Raw genomic sequence first — 18,884 nt, 5'->3', positions numbered from 1 at the left:
GCCCAAACAGCACATAGCTGTGGCCCATGTGACATCCTCAGGGCCATGCAGGTGGTATAGATATTGTGTCGATGTGGCCTGACTTAACACAGAGCGCTGCATCTGCGGCCCACAATGGTAAATAGGTTGAGACCCATGGCTCTATACGATCATGCGAATAGAATTGTGAATAATAGATCCCTAGCACATGAGTGCATGGTGCATAAACAATAACACGTGCACATATATCTGGAATAATACATGATTAGGAGTGCACATTACATACATAATTGCACAGGACACACAATGGCATACGTGGGTATAACTGAGTCTGCTCAGCTGCCATTAAAAGAAACACTCTGGAAGAGGACATCACACTCTGTGGTTTCAGTCTCATTCCATGGATTTACAGGATAATGCTATGATTTAAAAAAACAAAAAACAAAGTGCAATGGTCTTTCTAAATTGACAGCTGTGTGCAGGAGGAGGGGAGTGAACTGTATTGATGGTGGCGGGGGGTGTTACACTGGTGGTCAGTAGTCAGTGTATCGCACAATCATCTCTCTCTTTCTTCTAAAATAACAAAATAGCTTTTAAAAGTCCGTGACCGTTTCCAAAAAATGCTTAGATACGTCACAGATATATAGAATGTGGTTTTTTTTATGTTCCTCATGGGAAAGCATCATGTATTCAACACACAGTGATCTCAGTCTAAGACCCGCGATGGGACACCTTTTTCTGATCGTCTGGAGGCGGCTCGGTGCACTGGGAAGCAGCTGCTGCTTTGCTGTCATTGGTCAATGGTGTTTCCTTGGCTGTGGGGTGGATCGGGGGTTGGTAGAGTGACTTGGAGTGGCCTTTCCAGCAAGGCAGGCCACCTGAGACCTTGGCCTGGAGGTGCAGAAAGACCATCTGGGAGCTGGTGAAGGCCAGGTCTTCTTTAGGGGATGTGGGAGATTTAATCCCAAAGGTCTGCTGTAACCACATGCCATAGGCGGTCTCTTTCGAAGCAGCAGCTGTGGGAACAATAGTGTTGGCCGTGTCCTTCTCTGAGCCATCGTCTTTGCTGAGCTTTGCCAGGCTACCTTCCTCTGAGACTACCACAGGCTTGATAACGTACTGGCTGCAAGCACTGCTCACCTGGCCGCTTTGGACTGTGGGTTTGAAAGGATGGCAGGCGTAGGCGCTGCGTATATCAGTGATCTGCACCTGGGGCATATTTAAGACAGTTTTCTGGGAAACCTTCTGAGGAGTGGAGATGGTGTTTTCCCCAAGACCACTTGGTTTCTTTGGAGGCTTCTCTGATGCTTTGGGAGGATGCCGAGCGAGGTGGCTGGTGCTTTCCGTCAGTGACCTTTGGTTCCTAGAGATACCCAGGGCGTTCCTGGTCTTTGAGGGTCTCAGTCCAGCTTCAGACGTACCCCCCTTATGGAGCAGCACAAAATGACACTGTGTCTGCAAAGGCAAAATCCTCTGGCCTTTCAAGCTCTTGTTGAAAATCTCAAGAGCCAAATCTGTGACAGAAAACATAATCATGACATGGCTAAACACCTCTATACACACACACACACACACACACACACACGACATAATCATGACATGGCTAAACACCTCTACGCACGCACACACACACACACACACACGACATAATCATGACATGGCTAAACACCTCTACGCACGCACACACACACACACACACACACAGAAGACATAATCATGACATGGCTAAACACCTCTACGCACGCACACACACACACACACACACACACACACACACACAGAAGACATAATCATGACATGGCTAAACACCTCTACGCACACACACACACACACAGAAGACATAATCATGACATGGCTAAACACCTCTACACACACACACACACACACACACACACACACAGAAGACATAATCATGACATGGTTAAACACCTCTACACACGCACATGCATCCCAAACTACACTGCACACCACACAAAACACAGCTAAGTCACCAAAAGGACACACAGTCAGGACATGACTAAATACCCCAGCATAACAACCACTACACACAACAGTCATATCTATGAAAGGAAGCACAGTCAGGACATTACTAACCCATCTTGCACAAACACACGCACTTCCCATGTTACACACCAGACTGCAGAAAATATCTAGAATGCTGTCTGTATAAAGTTGATTTGTCATGTGCAAATTGCATGTGTGTGTGTGCAAATAGCTCACACAGGCAGCAAAGTGTTCGCTCAGCATGCATAAATGTACGCTGAGAACAGAAGGGTGGTGCAGTGGCTAGAATGCTAGCGCGGGCTGTGGGAGACTCAGCTTTAATTCCTGCTCTGTCACAAACCTCTTGTGCAACTCACAAGTTCCTCTGTGCCTCAGTCCCCCATCTGTGAAAGGGGGACAATAGCACTGCCCTACCTTACAGGGCTGCTGTGAGGATAAATACATTAAAGATACTATGCTAATGGGAGCCATATAAATGCCCAAGTCGGATAGACTGTGCATGCATGTTGCTAATTCCTGTGCCTGCAAAAGAATGCATGTGAAAGCTGCACTTGCAGGAACGTAAGGGTACAATTTGAAGGACTGTTTATAAAAACGTAGCCCGCACATTTTACATAAAAGTAAGCGAAAACATCTTCAGAAACATGGTCTGCCCTGAATGAGCAGGTGGCTACAAACAGCAATATTCCTAAGCAGTCTTGGCTAGGGTAGGATTTTCAAAAGCACGAGTCCCACTGAAAGTCAATAGGACTAAGTCCCATAAGTGCTTTTGAGAGTCCCAGCCTTAGTGCACAAAGGGGCCCACACCAGTTTTGCCAGCAGGTCTGTCCATTGATTGCAATGGGCATTAGACCCCATCCAGAGTTTGAGATCCATGAAAACCCTTTTGCAAAGAGACCCTGACTTGACTCCTGTTCTGTATAATGCCCCAAAGCCATGTTGTTGTGCCTTTGCTCCAGGTGGGCATGTCTCATGGAGAGCACTGGGGAAGCTTAGGCCTTGATTGCAGGGCTCTTTACTTACCCAGAGTCCCATTGACCACGGTGGGGATGATGTCCTGCAGCACTGCACAATTGGTGTGCAACGCAGGGTTTGCGTTCATCTCCAGGAGCCAGACCTAAAAAGAGATGAGCATAGACAAGAGCCTGAAAGCTACATTTATTCCCCCACAGTTTGCGCTGATGCTGATTCATGAGCGTGAGAATAGGCGGCACGAAATCAAGTCAACACATTCCAAAACATAAGCAAGGGGCTAACCACGTCTCCGGTCTGACTGTGATCTGACTAGCGCTGTGCAAAACTTTCATAACGAGCCCTGCAGTCAGGTGACGGTTCACCAAGCTTGTGGTTTCATTAAAAAACAGACACTTGTGAGGTTTGCTGAAATTCATGAATCTGTCGTTAAGAGGTAGCCATTTGCAGGGCTTATCTACACCAGCTTTATTGAGCCTACTAAGTTAGTGAAACACTACATATTATTTTGTACTCTTTATATTAACTATCTACATATACATGTGTATCTATACCTGGGTCTTTTTTATATAGTGCTTCCATAACATCTGTCAAATGAGTTTGGAATGAACCTGTGGCAAAGTTGTGTGGGTAGTTAGGGGTGAAGCTTTGACAAGCCTGATTTCAAGTGAGCCTGAGATCAAGTTTAAGCACCGTGAGGGGTTGGTTTCAAATGAACCCAGGGCCTTGATTCCAGGGCTTGAGTTCTGAGCAAGACGAGGGCCAAGTTTCTGTTTCAGCTGAAAACCACGTGAAACATTGACTTTGCATGTCTGGGTTAAATTCAGCTTGGTTTCCTTTGACTTGTCAGGCTCTTTCAAATCCAAGGGTGCAAATAAGACACAGCGGTGGTGAAACCAGAGCAAACGCTCACACAAATCTTTACAAAACAAAGCAACTGACTCGTGCACGGTTCTATTAAAACCCCAACAAATGTAAAGCCCAGTGAGCTAAACCCCTCTATTCAGCCTCTGCTTCCAGCACAGGTTCTCCAACTCATGCTGAGAACTTGCCGGGAGATTCAGAGCATTCAGCCATTTGCGGGGAGGCAGAAAAGTGTGCTTACGCACGTAGTTTTCCTAGGACTGACTAGTGCTCTGTTGTTGAAATGCTGTGGAGAAAGAGCCCATCATTAGAAGCAGCCAGTGTGTCTTCCTCAATAAGTGTTCCTGCCTTCCCCTAGAAATAAATCACCTGAATTAGGCAGGGTTGATGCAGTAATTTTACCTTCACCTCTCCCCCTTTTTTACTGAGAGGAAAAATAAAACTCTGAATTCTCAGTTTGTTTTGGAAAATGAAAAGACACAAAAGGGGCTTTGAAATGTGGACTGTCTCCTTTAGAAGAGTAGAAACGAAAGCAAAGCCAGGTTTTACCGGTACCACAAGAGGGCACTGAAACTCCATTGATAGCTTCTGGCAAATATTTTTTCCCATCTTTGAAAACTTTGCTCAGCGCCCCCCAAATACAAGATCATAAGATTTTGTACTGACAGATGAACCTTTACATGGGGGAAGGGATAGCTTAGTGGTTTGAGAATTGGCCTGCTAAACCCAGGGTTGTGAGTTTAATCCTTGAGGGGGCCATTTAGGGATGGGGCAAAAATTGGGGATTGGTCCTGCTTTGAGCAGGGGGTTGGACTAGATGACCTCCTGAGGTCCCTTCCAACCCTGATAGTCTATCATTCTATGAAATGTCTGGATTAGTTTCTTGTTTCCCTTTCATGCTTTCAAGTGAAACAGACAAACAGAAGGAGCAAAGCTGTCCATGCTACCTATCTTATATGGCCCCCAACAGTATAGCTCAGTGGTTCTCAACCCGCGGCCTGTGGGCTGCTTGTGGCCCAATCAGCACACAGCTGTGGCCCATGTGACATCCTCAGGGCCATACAGGCAGTATATATATTGTGTGGATGCGGCCCACCTAACACAGAGAGAGCTGCCTGTATGACCCACAATGGAAAATAAGTTGAGAACCACTGGTATAGCTTCTGAGTCTCTCATATGTTTTCAATGTATTCATCCTCACAACAACCCTGTGATGTAGGGACGTACTTTTATTCCCGCTTTGCAGATGGACAGAGAGACAAAGTGACTTGCCCAAGGTCAGGCAGGAAACCAAACCTCTACACATCAGTGAATTGAACCCTGGGCTCCTGAGTCCATAAGCACTGGACCATCCCTCCTCTCCTGGCTTTTTAACCTACGAAAGGTGGCTGATAAACTGCAAGCTCCTCAAGGCTGGGCCCATGCCTTCATTCGATCTTTAAATGGCACTAGATACAGTCAGCATTTGACAAATGACCTTTTATTATCAGCTACTTAATTTTTTTTCTATTCTGTTCGGGTTCATATACAGCTCTCATCATTGTAGCCTCTGAGCGCCTGTGGCTAGAATTTGTTCCGTGTTACTTTGCAGATAACAGCTACCAAAGGACCCGAGTCTGTGTTCCTTCTACACCCACAACTCCTACTGCTTCAGGGGTCTGAGCTTTGGGGCTCAGAAGAAATGCAAGTTTGGGTGAGAGTTTGATTCTTTTCCTCAAGAATTTTGACCTTGAGAAGTGACGTCCCATAAACTGTGTGGTCCTTTGAGCACTGCTTAATTGTAGCAGCTGGCCAAGTGGAAAGTAAAGATTTATTTGGGGGTCTCTGAAAATAATAGGGGATAGTGCTGGTGTCCCATCTCCCAGTGGACTCTAATATTCAAGCCCACATGGAATTTATTGCTGGGCATGTAATTACGGCTGCATTTGATACACCTGTTCGCAACCTATGATATACATGGGTTTGTTCTAACGCACACCGGGTGTCACACTCTACTGACTTCAGTGGAAATACTCCTGCTCTAAGCCAGCACCAGTGAGATCCAAACCAGGCCTCCGTTATCTGTCCCATAGCTTTAAGACCTTTGAGATGCGTAGAACTGGAGCGAAAGCTGCATTATTCCCTTTTGTTTTGTTCTAATGGTGCCTCATCTTAGCTTGTTCACAAGAAAAGCCAGGTGGGGTCTGAGTGCTTGGCCAGAATCCATGAGCTTCTGAGTTCTGCCTCTCTCTGAAACTGGTTTTCTTTGTGGTTCTGGACAACTCATTTAGGGCCAGTTTTGCAAAGGGATTTTAGGTGCCTAAAGATGTAAACAGGTGCCTAGTGGGGTTTTCAAATGCACCTAAGCAACGTAGGCGCCTAATTCCCATTGAAATCGATGTGAGCTAGCGCTAGGTACTCTTGAGAATCCCATTAGATGCCTAGCTGCATTGCCAGGGGCCTACACACCCTTGGCCTCTCGGGGACAGATTTCCAAAAAAGCTCAGCTTGCATTTAGCCACCGAAATAAGGGTCAGATGTTCAGATGCACTCGGCCCCCAGCAGGCCCCACCTCCATTGAGATTTTCAAACGGGCCTAGCACCCCCTGTGCTCAGCTTGTTTGAAAATCTGGGTATTTATTTTGGTGCCTGGATGGGTGGTGGGGGGGAAGGGGGTGTTTGTTAGTTTAACTTTCTGACTTCTGTGTCTGTTTCCTTATGTACAAAATAGGAACACTGCAACCTACCAGCCTAGGAAGGGTGTTGTGAAGATGAATTAGTTAATGTTGATACAGTGCCTTGAAGATCTAAAGAGCTGTTTAGGTGCTAACTATTTAATCCTATGAACTGCAGAAGAAACAAAATCCCAACACCAAACAAAGGTAATGCTTAAAAATAAAATAACCAAATTATCTTTTTACTCTCTGGACATAAAAAAGGGAATTTGTGCTTCCATGCTGTTTTCCTCCAGTCCTGTTCTCTAGTCTCTGCAGGGCATTCCTGTTGGGTGATGCCATTTACTCTCCCTCAGGCAGTTTAGTTTTCCCGCGGCACGTAAAACTCCTGCCATGTTGCGTCTTTTAGCCAGTGGCTTTGTCAAGGAAAGGCAGCGCTTATAAAAGCTACAAGGGGTAGTGGTTATTCTGCTGCTCTTGGCGCCCCCCTGAGCTTGCTCTGTGTTATCTCTTGTGTTGCCTTTGAAACTAGTTGCGGAGTAAATATGGTTCCATCAATGCATACACCGAGGGGGGTGGGGGAATGCATGTGCTTATACACACAAACACACACAGAGTGATCTGTGTGGGTTACCTTGGAGCGTGCGTTCTTGCCAGGAAAGTAACATTTAAAAGATTTAGCCTCCATAACTAATTAAGAAGATACCGGCTACAGCTGCAACCTCAGACACAAACTCCTTCATCCCTTTGCGGTCCTGGGGGGGCAGAGATTTGTGCTTATTTTGCATGTGAATCCCCAGTTCAGAAGCAGCTTGGCAGGGCTGGTTCTGAGTCCGGTCCCAAGCCCAGAGCTCTGTGGGGCAGGGACTATCTTTTTGGTCCATGTTTCTACAGCACCTCGCCGTGATGGGGTCCTGATGCACAATCACCGCACTGCAGCTGATTAATAATAATACTAAAGAGGCCTGGTCTCATGTTACACTGTGGATGAGGCTGAAATCCTGAGCGCACTGGAGTATTGAGAGGGGCCTTCAGTCTCTGCTGAACTCCCCACAAGGGAACCAATTAGTGCTGCCAAAGGTCACAAAGTTAGCTGGCAGATTCCCCCCACCCCCGAAGACGGAAGCTGTAAAGCAGGTTTTATCCTGAGCTCCTGAAATTGGTCTGGAACCATCTATCTCTCTGTAGCCCCACTCCAAGGACCCAACGATCCCAGGAGCGAGTGGGCAGCACTACCATTGAAATGAATGGAACTGCACCTGCTCACCGCAGCGGTGATTTTGGCCCTTTATCCCCAACGTGTTTGGCTTTCACAAATTGGCAGGCGAAGCTGGAGTCTGCTCTCCCGTGGCTGGCTGGCTGAATCCCTTTATTGCTACTAAAAGAGCCACAAGCCTGTCCTCCCAGCAGCCCCTGAGGAGAGCGGCCCTTCTGCCTGGCTGATGCAATCCTTCCTGGCCACTGCTTCCCTGACTGGAGACCATTTAAATGAACTCCCCCTAAGCCCTGGGTCTTGGTAAAACTACTTGAAGGAGAAGGAGGCAGAACAGCTGTGCTAAACAAGCACTGCCCCCCCCCCCATGCCCTCCTCCTTGCAGCTGAGACAAGAGTGGTCGGTGCTGCAGAGGGGTTGTGGGTCCTTTCCACGGGCCCTGTTTGCATGCACGCTGCAACCAATGTGCTGCAGACCATGCTCTGGGACAGAAATGCCTTTCAAAGACTGCGCCAGCCAAATGCAGGACCCTGGAGCCCTACTGGGGACTGATTCAGGGGTGTCTAGGCATTTGGAACAAGGAGGAAGGAAGGACGTAGATGGGAGAAAGCTAATATTAGCCCTTTCTACCAGCACTTTCCCTCCCGTCAATTCACTCCTTTAACTGTGTGTATGTGAGTTTGGTGCTGGATGCTCGGCTCTGGGGGAGACCACCTGTATCTATTCACAGCTCCAGCACAAGCATCGTTGATGCAAGCTTCCCCCGTCCCACCTACATTCCTCATTCTGGAGGGAGTTCCTGGTGTGAGGGAACAGCTCCATCCGTGCGACCCGGTTAGCCCTTGGCTTCCCAGCTTAGACTGACAACCAAGGGGACACGCCGCACTGCCCTAAAGACACACATACACACACCCCGGTTTGTATCATCTAGGCCACTGGAAATCCATCAGATGGCAACACCTTTCAATCCCTTTCATCCTGGACTGGAGCTGAAGACGTAACAGAACTCCAAGGTGCTGCCTGCCACTATCAAGCCCTTCAGCCATCCAGCCTGTCCCTCCACCCCCTTTTACAGCCACTCCAGTGCATGTGGGCCCTTGGAACATGAGAAACTTGAACATCACAGCCTTGCCCCTTTAGAAGGGGAGCCCTGCTCTGGGGCAGAACACCACACATTCAGGCACCTCATTTACTCTGATGTGAATCAGATGCCACTGAAGTCACTGGTGTATGGCGAAGAGGAGAACCAGGCCCATTGTGTCTTACGGGTGCAGATCCCTACACAACAGGAAGCCCAGCCAGGAACTACCCAAACACCCCAGCAACCATGGTATTCGTACAGACTTCAACACACCATTAACACTGGGTTAAAGGCACTGGGCCTGAATCTCCTCTCTCTTCTACCAGTTCTACCCTGAGATATCTCCACTGACTTCAGTGAAGTTTTTTCTAATTGACAGTGGTGTACATGAACAGACAGTCGGGTTCATTGTCTCCCTACAGGACAAGAGAACAAGGAATAGCCTGCAATACACAAATACAGACATATAGTCCTGCTTTACTCCCTTTCCCCATTTTAACAGACTTCCAAACCCGCTCAGCACTGCTGGGTCTCCAGTTTCTCAGCACTGAAATCCCCACCACGGTTATAGATCAAACCATTCTAAAGTAACCGATCTGTTTATCCGTCCATATACAAAATACATAGAGACGTAATAGTCTCCAGGGGCCATGTTTTCACTGAAGTGGAGCTAACCCTTTTAATTAACCACAGAGGGATTGCCAGACTAGAGTGACATTGGATCTCCCTTTCTATATCATGTTTACACAGCTAGGGCTTTGCATGCCAACATTGCAAAAAGACAGTTGTCACCGAAATTTGAGACGTGCCAGTTTCGGTGTCTTTGCCATTAACTCTCTCTTGCCATAGATTTCCTGCACAAAGGACACTATTGTGTGGGCACCATGCCCTGTGCTGCATACATGACTGCCATTCTGTAGTAGGGTTTGCTGGAATATGTTTGAGTTAGCTTCTACGTTAGCAACAGGTCTACAAAAGCAAAGTAAACCAGATGGCTTTCTGTTGTGTCCAGGCCAGTTGGTTCTATAGGACTTTGATGCTTTGAGGCAACGTGATGGTTGTAGCCAGTCCTTCCCCTCTCTTCTAGCTTTCTTTCTCTGTCTGTACTTCCCAATTTACCGTTTTATTCTGTGATTCTATCAGTTCTCACAAGCTAAGTTGGATTGGGATGGGTCAGTCCATGGATGAAAAACCTACAAGGAACATCTAGAAAGTTCTGCTGGTGATTTGATGATCAGTAACGAGCCAGGGCCCCAGCATAGCCTTGAAAGGGTCTCTGTGTTGTTGGCGTTTCGATGCTAGATACTCAGCTGGTGTAAATCAGGATAGCTCCTTTGAAGTCAAGGCAGATGCATTGACTTATACAAGCTGAGTATCCGGCCCGCCATCTTTCAGAGGCGATGTAAAATTGAGACCGGGGGCTTCTGGTCACTAAAGATCCCTTGATATTTTTCGCTATTAAATCCACATTCCCGCCCAAATTCCAATCACAGTTTTAACTGGATAAAGTATTCACTTCCCACCCTAAACTCTTATGGAAGGGCTGCTCTGCGCTGTTAAACATGTGGCTTCTTCCTCCTCAGAAGCGGCTGCATGCATGAAGGGAACAAGATTTTGCTAAATACCTTAAAGTCTTCGTCAATCAAGAAATCACAGCCAATGAGATCAAAGTAGCCCAGTTTACATTCCAGCTTGGACTTGACAGCCAGGAAGCATTGCAACATGATCTGCTGCATTCTCTTCTGAAAGACACATGATAACGGCCTCTTAGGGTCAGTCCAAACACACAGAAGCACAGCATCTTAGTCGCGATGCAACCAACCGGCCCAGCAAACTTTCCCCTTCCCTGTCTCTATAGAGATGGTTTCCCCGGTTTGTAAAGTGAGAGGATTTGAGAGCCAAATCATATGTGAAATGGGGCACAAAACCCACATCTCAGGGCAGGATTTTCCCATGTAAGTGTTTTTTCCAGAGACACCCACTATCTCCAATGTGGATTTTCTCATATTAGGCAGACCCTGGAGCCATTCCAGCTGAGATCATAAGACCCATGGACCCTGTTGGCTTGTGAACAACATTTCCTCACAAGCCTTCCCATCTTCAAGCAGACAGCCACCCCCTGTACACCTTCTCTGGTAGGAAGCTTGAGGAAAAATACTGCTTACCAGATAACAGGGGTCCTTGCATAATATTCAACCTTCACCCATCTCTCTGACTTCCTCCTTGAGGGCTTCTTTTGAACCTAGCTACTCCATGGTGCTATCACACTGACTGCACCATGGAACTGAGCCTGGCTTCTCACTCAGAACAAGTGTTTACAAACTTCCGAGAAATACTTCTTCATTTACTCTTCTAAAAGGGACAACCAGACTTGGGGGCAAATGTGGCAATTGACGATTCACAGACTTCCTGAGTTTTGTGCTCTGAGGTGCGGGTTCAGGAAGCCAAAAACGTAGGGCAAAATGGAGCAGACACTGCCAGGGTTTGCTTGGTTTTGGGCTGAAATGATTGTGTTTTATGGTTTCTGTCCAATAACCTGAACCCAGGCTGGTGGAAAGATTTCAGAACAGTAGTGAAACTTTTGGCAAACTTAGCCCGAGTTGCTTCCTAGCTGGTTCCCTAAGGTTTGAGTGAAAAACCTAATGCTATCTTAAGGTTTTTAGCATTTAATTTCCTTTGGGTGTCGTTTTAAACAACAGCAGAACCACAACAAAGCTTAACAGCCCTTGTCCTTTCTGAGCTCTGCTCCCTTCATTTCCATCCACAGCGTATGTTTCAAGCTGCGTGGAACCTTACTGCATCATCAGGGTCAGGCTGATGAACTGGATGGCCCCAGAGACTCCGTCCCTAACTTTCTTCCCCTCTCGGCCTGTGCAAGATGGGAGTGCGGGGTGGAAATCAAGCCTTTTAGGTCTGCTCCACTCTTCATGACAGGAGGGGTTATCCAGCCACAATCTGAGCATCCCACTGGAAGAACAGAGTGTATGTGATTGGGATCAGGCCATAAATGAATGGGCTTATACAAAGGCCTTCAAAAGTGCAGTCACACTTCAGCTTGAGTCCTGTCAATCTACACATCTCTTTGACGCCCCTTGACTTTTCACTGTTGTACCGTGGCATTGGATTGAAAGCATGGATAACACTAGAGCACTGCTCCGGGTAATTGCTGCCCATCGCCCTCTTTCATGACACGTCACCTCAAAGTGTGATGTAAAAATAAAAACTACATTGACATGAACAAGATGAAAGACTCCAGTAGTTTCTGATGCACATTTTTAGGGCGGTTTTTAACAGTAAAATGCTGCCGCATTCAGCATCTGCTGGTAAACGGTTACTATGGTGTTGCCAATACCGTCTCCTTACTTGATGCCCCCCTGTTTCCCCTCCGGCACCTGAGAAGCAAGCAGATTTGCCCTCCCTCCTGTTCCAGGAATCCTAATTAACGCCGCGCACGCACACAGGCTCCCCGTACACTCACAGCGAACACGGTGAAGACCCAGTCCTTGGGGAGGCCCTTGGCTTGCCTGAATTTATCATTAACGTAGCTGTTAAAGCGCTCCATCCGCCACACCGTCTCCTCCTTCAGCTGACTGTACAGGGGGTTTTTCTTCTGCATGTACTGGGGGAGAAGGGAGGATGGAGAAAGCGAAGGGATGGTTAGTTAAAAGGCTTAGATTTCCCCCTGCCTGCAATGAGGAATGGGGAGGGGAAGAGAGGAATGGTCATAAGGAAACCAGATTCAGACCATAGGTTCTGAGTTGCCACCTGGCCCAAGAGATGGGAAAACAAGCGGATCCAAGTGAGAACTGCAGAAGGAATGCTCTGGGCTAGGAGTTGTGGCCAGTCTGTTCTTCCCAAGCTCCCTTGCTCAGAGGGTTTAGCTCTGATGGCTTTAGGGCTCTGGCTCCCATGTCAGAATTCCCAGCTGGAAGTTCCAGACTTGTTTACCTCATGTTTTGCTTTGGGACCCTGCTCGGGAAGGTGCTGGGTACCCACAATTCCCATTGGCCTCTTGGAGGCCAGGGTGCAGGTCAGCCCCTTGCATTGCTAAGATGAGTGAGCTCACTGACACCATGGGAAATATGAGGGTGGGTGAGATCAGACCTAGAGTCCTAACGCTTGATCCTGCAGAATGTTACTAAGTCCTCCCGTGAGGTGCTGAGTACCCTCAATGTCCATTGAAGTCAGTGGGTGTTAAGGGCGCTCAGTGCCTCGAAGGGTCAATCCCTGAATGCACAAGTTTCAGGCAGCCCGGATGCAATCAGAACTAGGGGTGCAGAGTGGACACAAAGATAGTCTGAGCCCACCCTGTGTCTTAGCTAGCAGTCACAGTGCACAGAGGACCTGCTAGAAAGCACCTCATAGCCAAGCCTGAAAGTCCATTTGCTTCCCAGCCTGGAGGTGAAGTGACACACAGCGAGTCAGTGACGGAGCTGGGAACAGAGTCCAGAGGCCTGATTCTCAGTTGCATTAAAGCCCCGTGATGCTGCTTGAAGTGGGCATAAACAAGCCTCTCCCCAGTTCCCTCCAGTTCTCCACCCCAGCCCAGCCCTGCTTGCAGCCCCGGGACTAAGGGTTGGATTGGAGGCCCGCTGGGACCATGGCACTGTACTGCAGCGATTCTCGGCTTCCCAGGGCCCCATGCAGACCCATGAGAAACAGCCTCATCGGGGGGCAGGCCCCTGTATGGCCCCAGAACATAGGGAATGCCCCAAAGGTGACTTAAAACTACATTAACCCCCTCCCCATTCCCTGCCCAAGGCCTGGAATGGATTCACTGAGAATCAGACCCTGGAACTGGGAGTCCAGACTCCCAGTGCCCTGCTCTATATTATCCTTTTCCTTCCCATTCCCCTGGCTGCTGCCTAGATGATATCACTTGAGGGGCAGGCAGCCTGTGATGCATGCTTACAGCAGACCCCATTACCCAGCAACTGTGTTAAAGCAGCGTCAGGCATTTTTAGGAAGGCATTTCTCTTTGTGAACACACAGCCCCCCGGCTCGCCATGCGACAGGCAGGACGAGGCCATGCTCCCGGCCTAGTGTAACACTCCCCCACACGACCAGGAATAAACCGACTTCCGGAGAGTGTCTCTCTGCTGGGAAGGGAAACTGCGAGAGAGAGAGCGCCTGGGAAACATGCACATGTGTGTATCTCTAGAGGAAATCAGGGAGAAGGAGTCTCAATTCCGCTGTCCCATTAATCCTTGGGTAAGGTGGAGCCTTATCAAGCCCTGGGTGTTTGCAGTGAGAGATAAATCCCCTCTCCTTATGCAACAGCTGGGCAGGATTGCAAACATATCTGCCATGCAATTGCTGCTAAGCTGCAAAACTTCTGATTAGTGGAGCTGTCTGCGTCTCATCCTGGTTTCAGCTTAAAGCACTGTCCCCTGGGCGGGGCAGGAGGCAAATGAGGCCTATCACTTGTTGAGCCTTTGTCTTCCCACTCCCACCTGTCCTCATAAGATAAGTGCATACTGGCTCCTGCCAGCACGTGCCCCCTGAAAACAGAGGGCCTGATCCTGCGAGGTGCTGAGCACCCTCAGCAGCGTCTCACAAGGACCCAGCCCTGGACGGAACAAACTTCACCTTGTCAAAGGAAAATAGGGTGACCAGATGTCCTGATTTTATAGGGACAGTCCCGATATTTGGGGCTTTTTCTTATATAGGCTCCTATTACCCCCCCCCATCCTCTGTCCCGATTTTTCACACTTGCTGTCTCGTCAGCCTAAAGGAGAAAGACAAGTTTGTAAAAAATAATGGGACAAATCCTCAGTTGGTGTAAATCAGTGGCGCTCCATTCATTTCCATGGGGTCCACTGATTTACACCAGCCGAGGGTCTGGCTCAATAACTACAAATTTGATTTGGGCTGAGAGACCCTTTAAAAGCTGGTTTATAAAACACAGCAAAGCTCTTAAAAAAAAAAAGGGGGGGGGGGGAAGGGTTGTCGATGGAAACAGACACAACAGTAGCTTTCTTTCCAAGGTTTCAGGATCCAGTTTCACATTCCCTTGTGCTTGCTTGTGAAACAAAATCAGCCCCTCTCTGTTGATGAGCTGTTGCCTGACTCGTGGGACGGAAAGCCACTGACTGGCTGGCAGGGGTGTATGAATGAGGTGGCGTGGGAGAAAGGGAGCGTTTGTCCTAGGTGCAAGACCTCAGCTCCCCCAGATGTGTCCTTAGCTGGGATTAGAGGAAGGTAAAATGCAAACCTAAGAAAGGCACCAGCAGCAAAATTGGGATCTGGGCCAGAATTTCAAACATGAATCCGGGTTTTGGTTTGAGTCCATCTGCAAACAAAAGTGGACCAAATGTGCTAATGTTGGTTCATGTACTTCAATGGACCGAAATCAGATATGAATTTGTCCCATCCATAGACTGTAGGCTCTTTGAGAGAGGGACTGGCTTTTTGTTCTGTGTTTGTACAGTGCCTGGCACAGTGGGGTCCCGGTCCATTACTATGGCTCCTAGGTACTAGGGTAATACAAACAACACATACAATAAGAATTAATAATTAATTAATCATTGAAACGGGATGCCAAATTAGTCATCGGCTCTGTGTAGATTTACAAATAAATACATTTGCAACAAAGCTTTGACACTACACTTTTTGTGTCAAGCTAGAGCTGATTGTGCATTTAACCCAAAACAGTGCTGGTGTTTAGCAAAGCGAAGTTCCCTGCAGCAAGGGGAGCAAGCTACCTTGTTATCCAACTGCAGGGCGTTTTCGTAGAGGTGCGCTGTGGAAAATGGTTCTACTTGACATTTGAAACATACAAGAGAAAAATGGCTGCCTTCCTGGCACGGGGGAGGAAGGAGAGAATCAAGTGTAGTTTGAAAAAAAGTCCTCCACGTTGCCAGCTGCTCAGGTGAGTTACCTTTCCCCCTCTTCCCGACAGGTTTCTAGGTAATTTATGCTCTGCTAATAAACACCTGTCCCTTGTTTGATGTCGGTTGTGCCAGAGGGTCTCACCTGAGCACTTGAAATCCCCTGCGCATAGCCCTCGAGTTGAGCAAACAACTCTGTTCCAGGAAAACAAGTTGATAACAGCGTATATTGCAGAAAGTGGCTATAATAGGTGTTCTGAGCTACCCTTCTGCAATAACAATAAAACTCCTGCAAGAAACAAAGCGGGCGAGCCTGGGAGATCTCCCCACCTGGCTCTTTGGAACACACCATTCCGCTGTAGGGAGCACATGCATTACAGGTGAAATGGTTTTCTTCCCTGTGGTTTCTTTCCTAAGTGCCCATTTACTTTCTACCGCCGGGGTCAGCCCTAGCTGATGTGGGCCTCTTGTGACGCAAAACCTCTGGTGGACTTTGGTCCCCTGCTTGGTATATGTTGAGCAGGGGGATCGCATGGGGCCGTGGAACTGGGGGGGTGGGCAGGTGTGTTTGGAAATATTGGGGGTGGCGGATCAATGTCTCCACCCCACCCACTGGTTTGCACCCTCACAATACATTGTGGGGGTTTGAGCAGCATCCAGCTGCATTTCGGGCCCCACAAGCATGGGAGGGAAGTGGGGGCAGAGGAGAGCAAGACCTGGAGGAGGGACTGGAGCAGCCACCGCAGCACGTGAGACTAGGCCAGCCACCGGGGAGCAAGTAGGACTCCCTGGCCCAGCCCAGGTCCCGCCTTCTAGCTGCCATGGGTCCTGGCACAGACACCCTGGGGGGAGGGGCAGGAGTAAGTGCCCCAACCTCCAGGGCAGGTGGGAGACAGGAGAGGGCACCAAAACCTGGGCAGAGGTCAGGGTGCCAATCACCAAGAAGGGCGGGGGAACACAGCTGCTCTTGAAATGCCATAGGAATGGCTGTAGGACCTACCGGGATGCCCCTTCACAGCCTGGATCTGATTCCTCCCCTTCCCCAAGAGTCTCGGTAGCTTGCCTTGTTCCCCCTCCTCTCCCTCTGCCTCCCCATTCACAGGAAGCTTCTGCCCCCCGTAGGGGCTGTTACTAGCGGGAGAGAGGGTGGGCTGGGCGTTTGGCAGATAACAGGGCCCAGTGCAAGGGTCTCACTTGGAGGTAGCAAAGCTGGCAAAGATCAAGGTTTAATTCCAAGAGCTAGCAAGAGGCATGCTTTCTTAAAGACACTTTTGCATGCTGCATGATTATTATTTATTTGAATTATGGTAGCACCAGCGACCGAGGCCCCAGATCCGTCAAGGGACATATTGTCCCTGTCCCAAAGAGCTTACGATCTGCGTACGCAAGACAGTCTAAGGGAAAAGAGACCCAGAGAGGGGAACTGTCTCACCTAAGATCACACAGCAGATCAGTGGCAGAGAACAGAATCCAAATCCAGTACCCTGGTCCATTTGGCCATAATACATTTGGGATCCTGATCCGATCACTCCCATACCAGCCAAAGTGCAAGGGTCACATACCCATGAACCACATCAGTAGGCTCTCAAGGCACCCTGCTTTTGGGGGTCCCATCTCTGTCAGAACTGCCTCCCAGAATGCACCTAAATCAACTTCCCCACTTGCTAATAGTGATATCTCTAGTCTATCATTTTACTGGTCTATGGGCACAAAGGGGACCTCCTGGCACCATCCAATCAGATCACAGAGGGTGGATAGATGGATATATTTTCAGCTTACCTGATTGGTCAGATGAGCAGTGAGGTCATCAGAAGTGGCATCGTAGTGGGTGCAGGTAAGTCGGACATAGCCATGGCCGAAAAATACTACGTAAGGCACCGTGCAGGCAATGAGGAGGTAAGAACGGACATCAAACTTCTTCCCCTCTAGGAGCAGAGGCTTTTGGATATACCTGCCAGAGTGAAAGTGCAAGATGTGACATCAAGAAAGGACATGAAGGGCTGTAGCATGGGGAGTTAACGGCTCACTCCTGTGCCTTGGAAGTCACTAGGAGCATTGCCGTTGATTTCAGTTGACACAGGATCAGCCTCTGATCACTTTACTCCATAAGTACGGATTTAGATCAATGGGAGGGAGAGGCTACCCAAAAAGATTAAGTTTAACAGAAGCTGAAAGCTGATGAACAAAACCACATGACCCACTAAACGGCTACTTTCTTGTCCTATATTTCCCTTCCCCTCACCTCTGTTGACATTTTGGCCCGATCCAATCATCCGTGCTCAGGCAAAGCTCCCAGTGGAGTCAAATGGGAGAGTGGTTTGAGTGAGGAGGGCAGATGCGGGTCCCTCTGTGGGTGAATAATGATGTGTCTTAAAGTATGTAGTATAGTTGTAGCCATGGCAGCCCCAGAATATTAAAGAGACAAGGTGGGTGAGGTAATGTCTTTGGTTGGACCAACTAAATTCTGTTGGTGAGAGAGACAAGCTTTCGACCAACAGAAGTCAGTTCTATAAAACATACCACCTCACCCACCTTGTCTCTCTCTGTCCCTTAAAGTGTACTTCTGCTCTGAAAAGCAGCCATGTTAAAGTGGCATCATTTCACTCATCAGATCTATGGCTTGCGTGTGTATTCAGAGTCATATCAGAGCTGCTGACTTTACTGACTAAAGTATATTAGCACTTTAGCACCTCTCGACTGTGTTGTGCCCCGACAGTGCGAGTGACCTAGATTCTTTTCTAGCTCATGCGTCATCAACAGACTTGTCAAATAGGCTGACCAGGTTTGAGCTAGAAAGAAACCCTCTAGACTTTTAGCTGTGAGGTTGAGTTTGCGAGGTAGGCAGTTAGAAAAACACCTATCTTTTAACTTGTAAATAGAGCAGGTTGGTTAAAAAAGTTAAGGGGGCAACTATAGAAAGTCATTTTCTATAACAGACAACACTTCAACTCTCATCCTATTCATGTCCCCCAGCTCTGATTGCTTTTAGCAGTGACTTTAACATTCGTTGATAGCGACATCACAGTTCAGTCCTCCCATGGAAGTGACCGTGTTGCTATAAACTCTGGCTCTCAATGAGTTACCCAAACAACTAAGGCACACAGCAGTGCTAACATTATAGTTACCCTGGGACAAATCTTGAGAGATGCTGACCCATTAAAAACTAAGGCCCAGATTCAATAAAGTATTTACATATCTATCTCCCACTGGAAAGGGTTCAGAGAAGAGCCCCGAGAATGATTAAAGGATTAGAAAACGTGCCTTATAGTGATAGATTCAAAAAGCTC

The 18,884-nt window shown here is 48.1% G+C and overlaps 1 protein-coding gene across 3 annotated transcripts in view; it reads right to left on the bottom strand.

Moving 5' to 3' along the window:
• Positions 1 to 206: 206 nt before the first annotated feature.
• Positions 207 to 18,884, bottom strand: part of TTLL10 (tubulin tyrosine ligase like 10) — a 98,133-nt gene continuing 79,455 nt past the window's right edge. For all 3 annotated transcript variants that reach the window (XM_043531842.1, XM_043531843.1, XM_043531844.1), the window contains 5 exons: positions 17,377 to 17,548; positions 12,246 to 12,386; positions 10,393 to 10,509; positions 3,007 to 3,100; positions 207 to 1,493 (listed from right to left, as the gene is read on the bottom strand). In XM_043531842.1, coding sequence (XP_043387777.1) covers positions 691 to 1,493; positions 3,007 to 3,100; positions 10,393 to 10,509; positions 12,246 to 12,386; positions 17,377 to 17,548 — 1,327 coding nt within the window. In that variant the 3' untranslated portion in view covers positions 207 to 690. The remainder of the gene's footprint in view (positions 1,494 to 3,006; positions 3,101 to 10,392; positions 10,510 to 12,245; positions 12,387 to 17,376; positions 17,549 to 18,884) is intronic.

This window comes from Chelonia mydas, chromosome 18, assembly GCF_015237465.2.
Source record: "Chelonia mydas isolate rCheMyd1 chromosome 18, rCheMyd1.pri.v2, whole genome shotgun sequence".
Taxonomy (NCBI): domain Eukaryota; kingdom Metazoa; phylum Chordata; order Testudines; family Cheloniidae; genus Chelonia; species Chelonia mydas.
The sequence above is the reverse complement of the archived record's forward strand: the minus strand, read 5'-3'. Positions and strand labels throughout refer to the sequence as shown.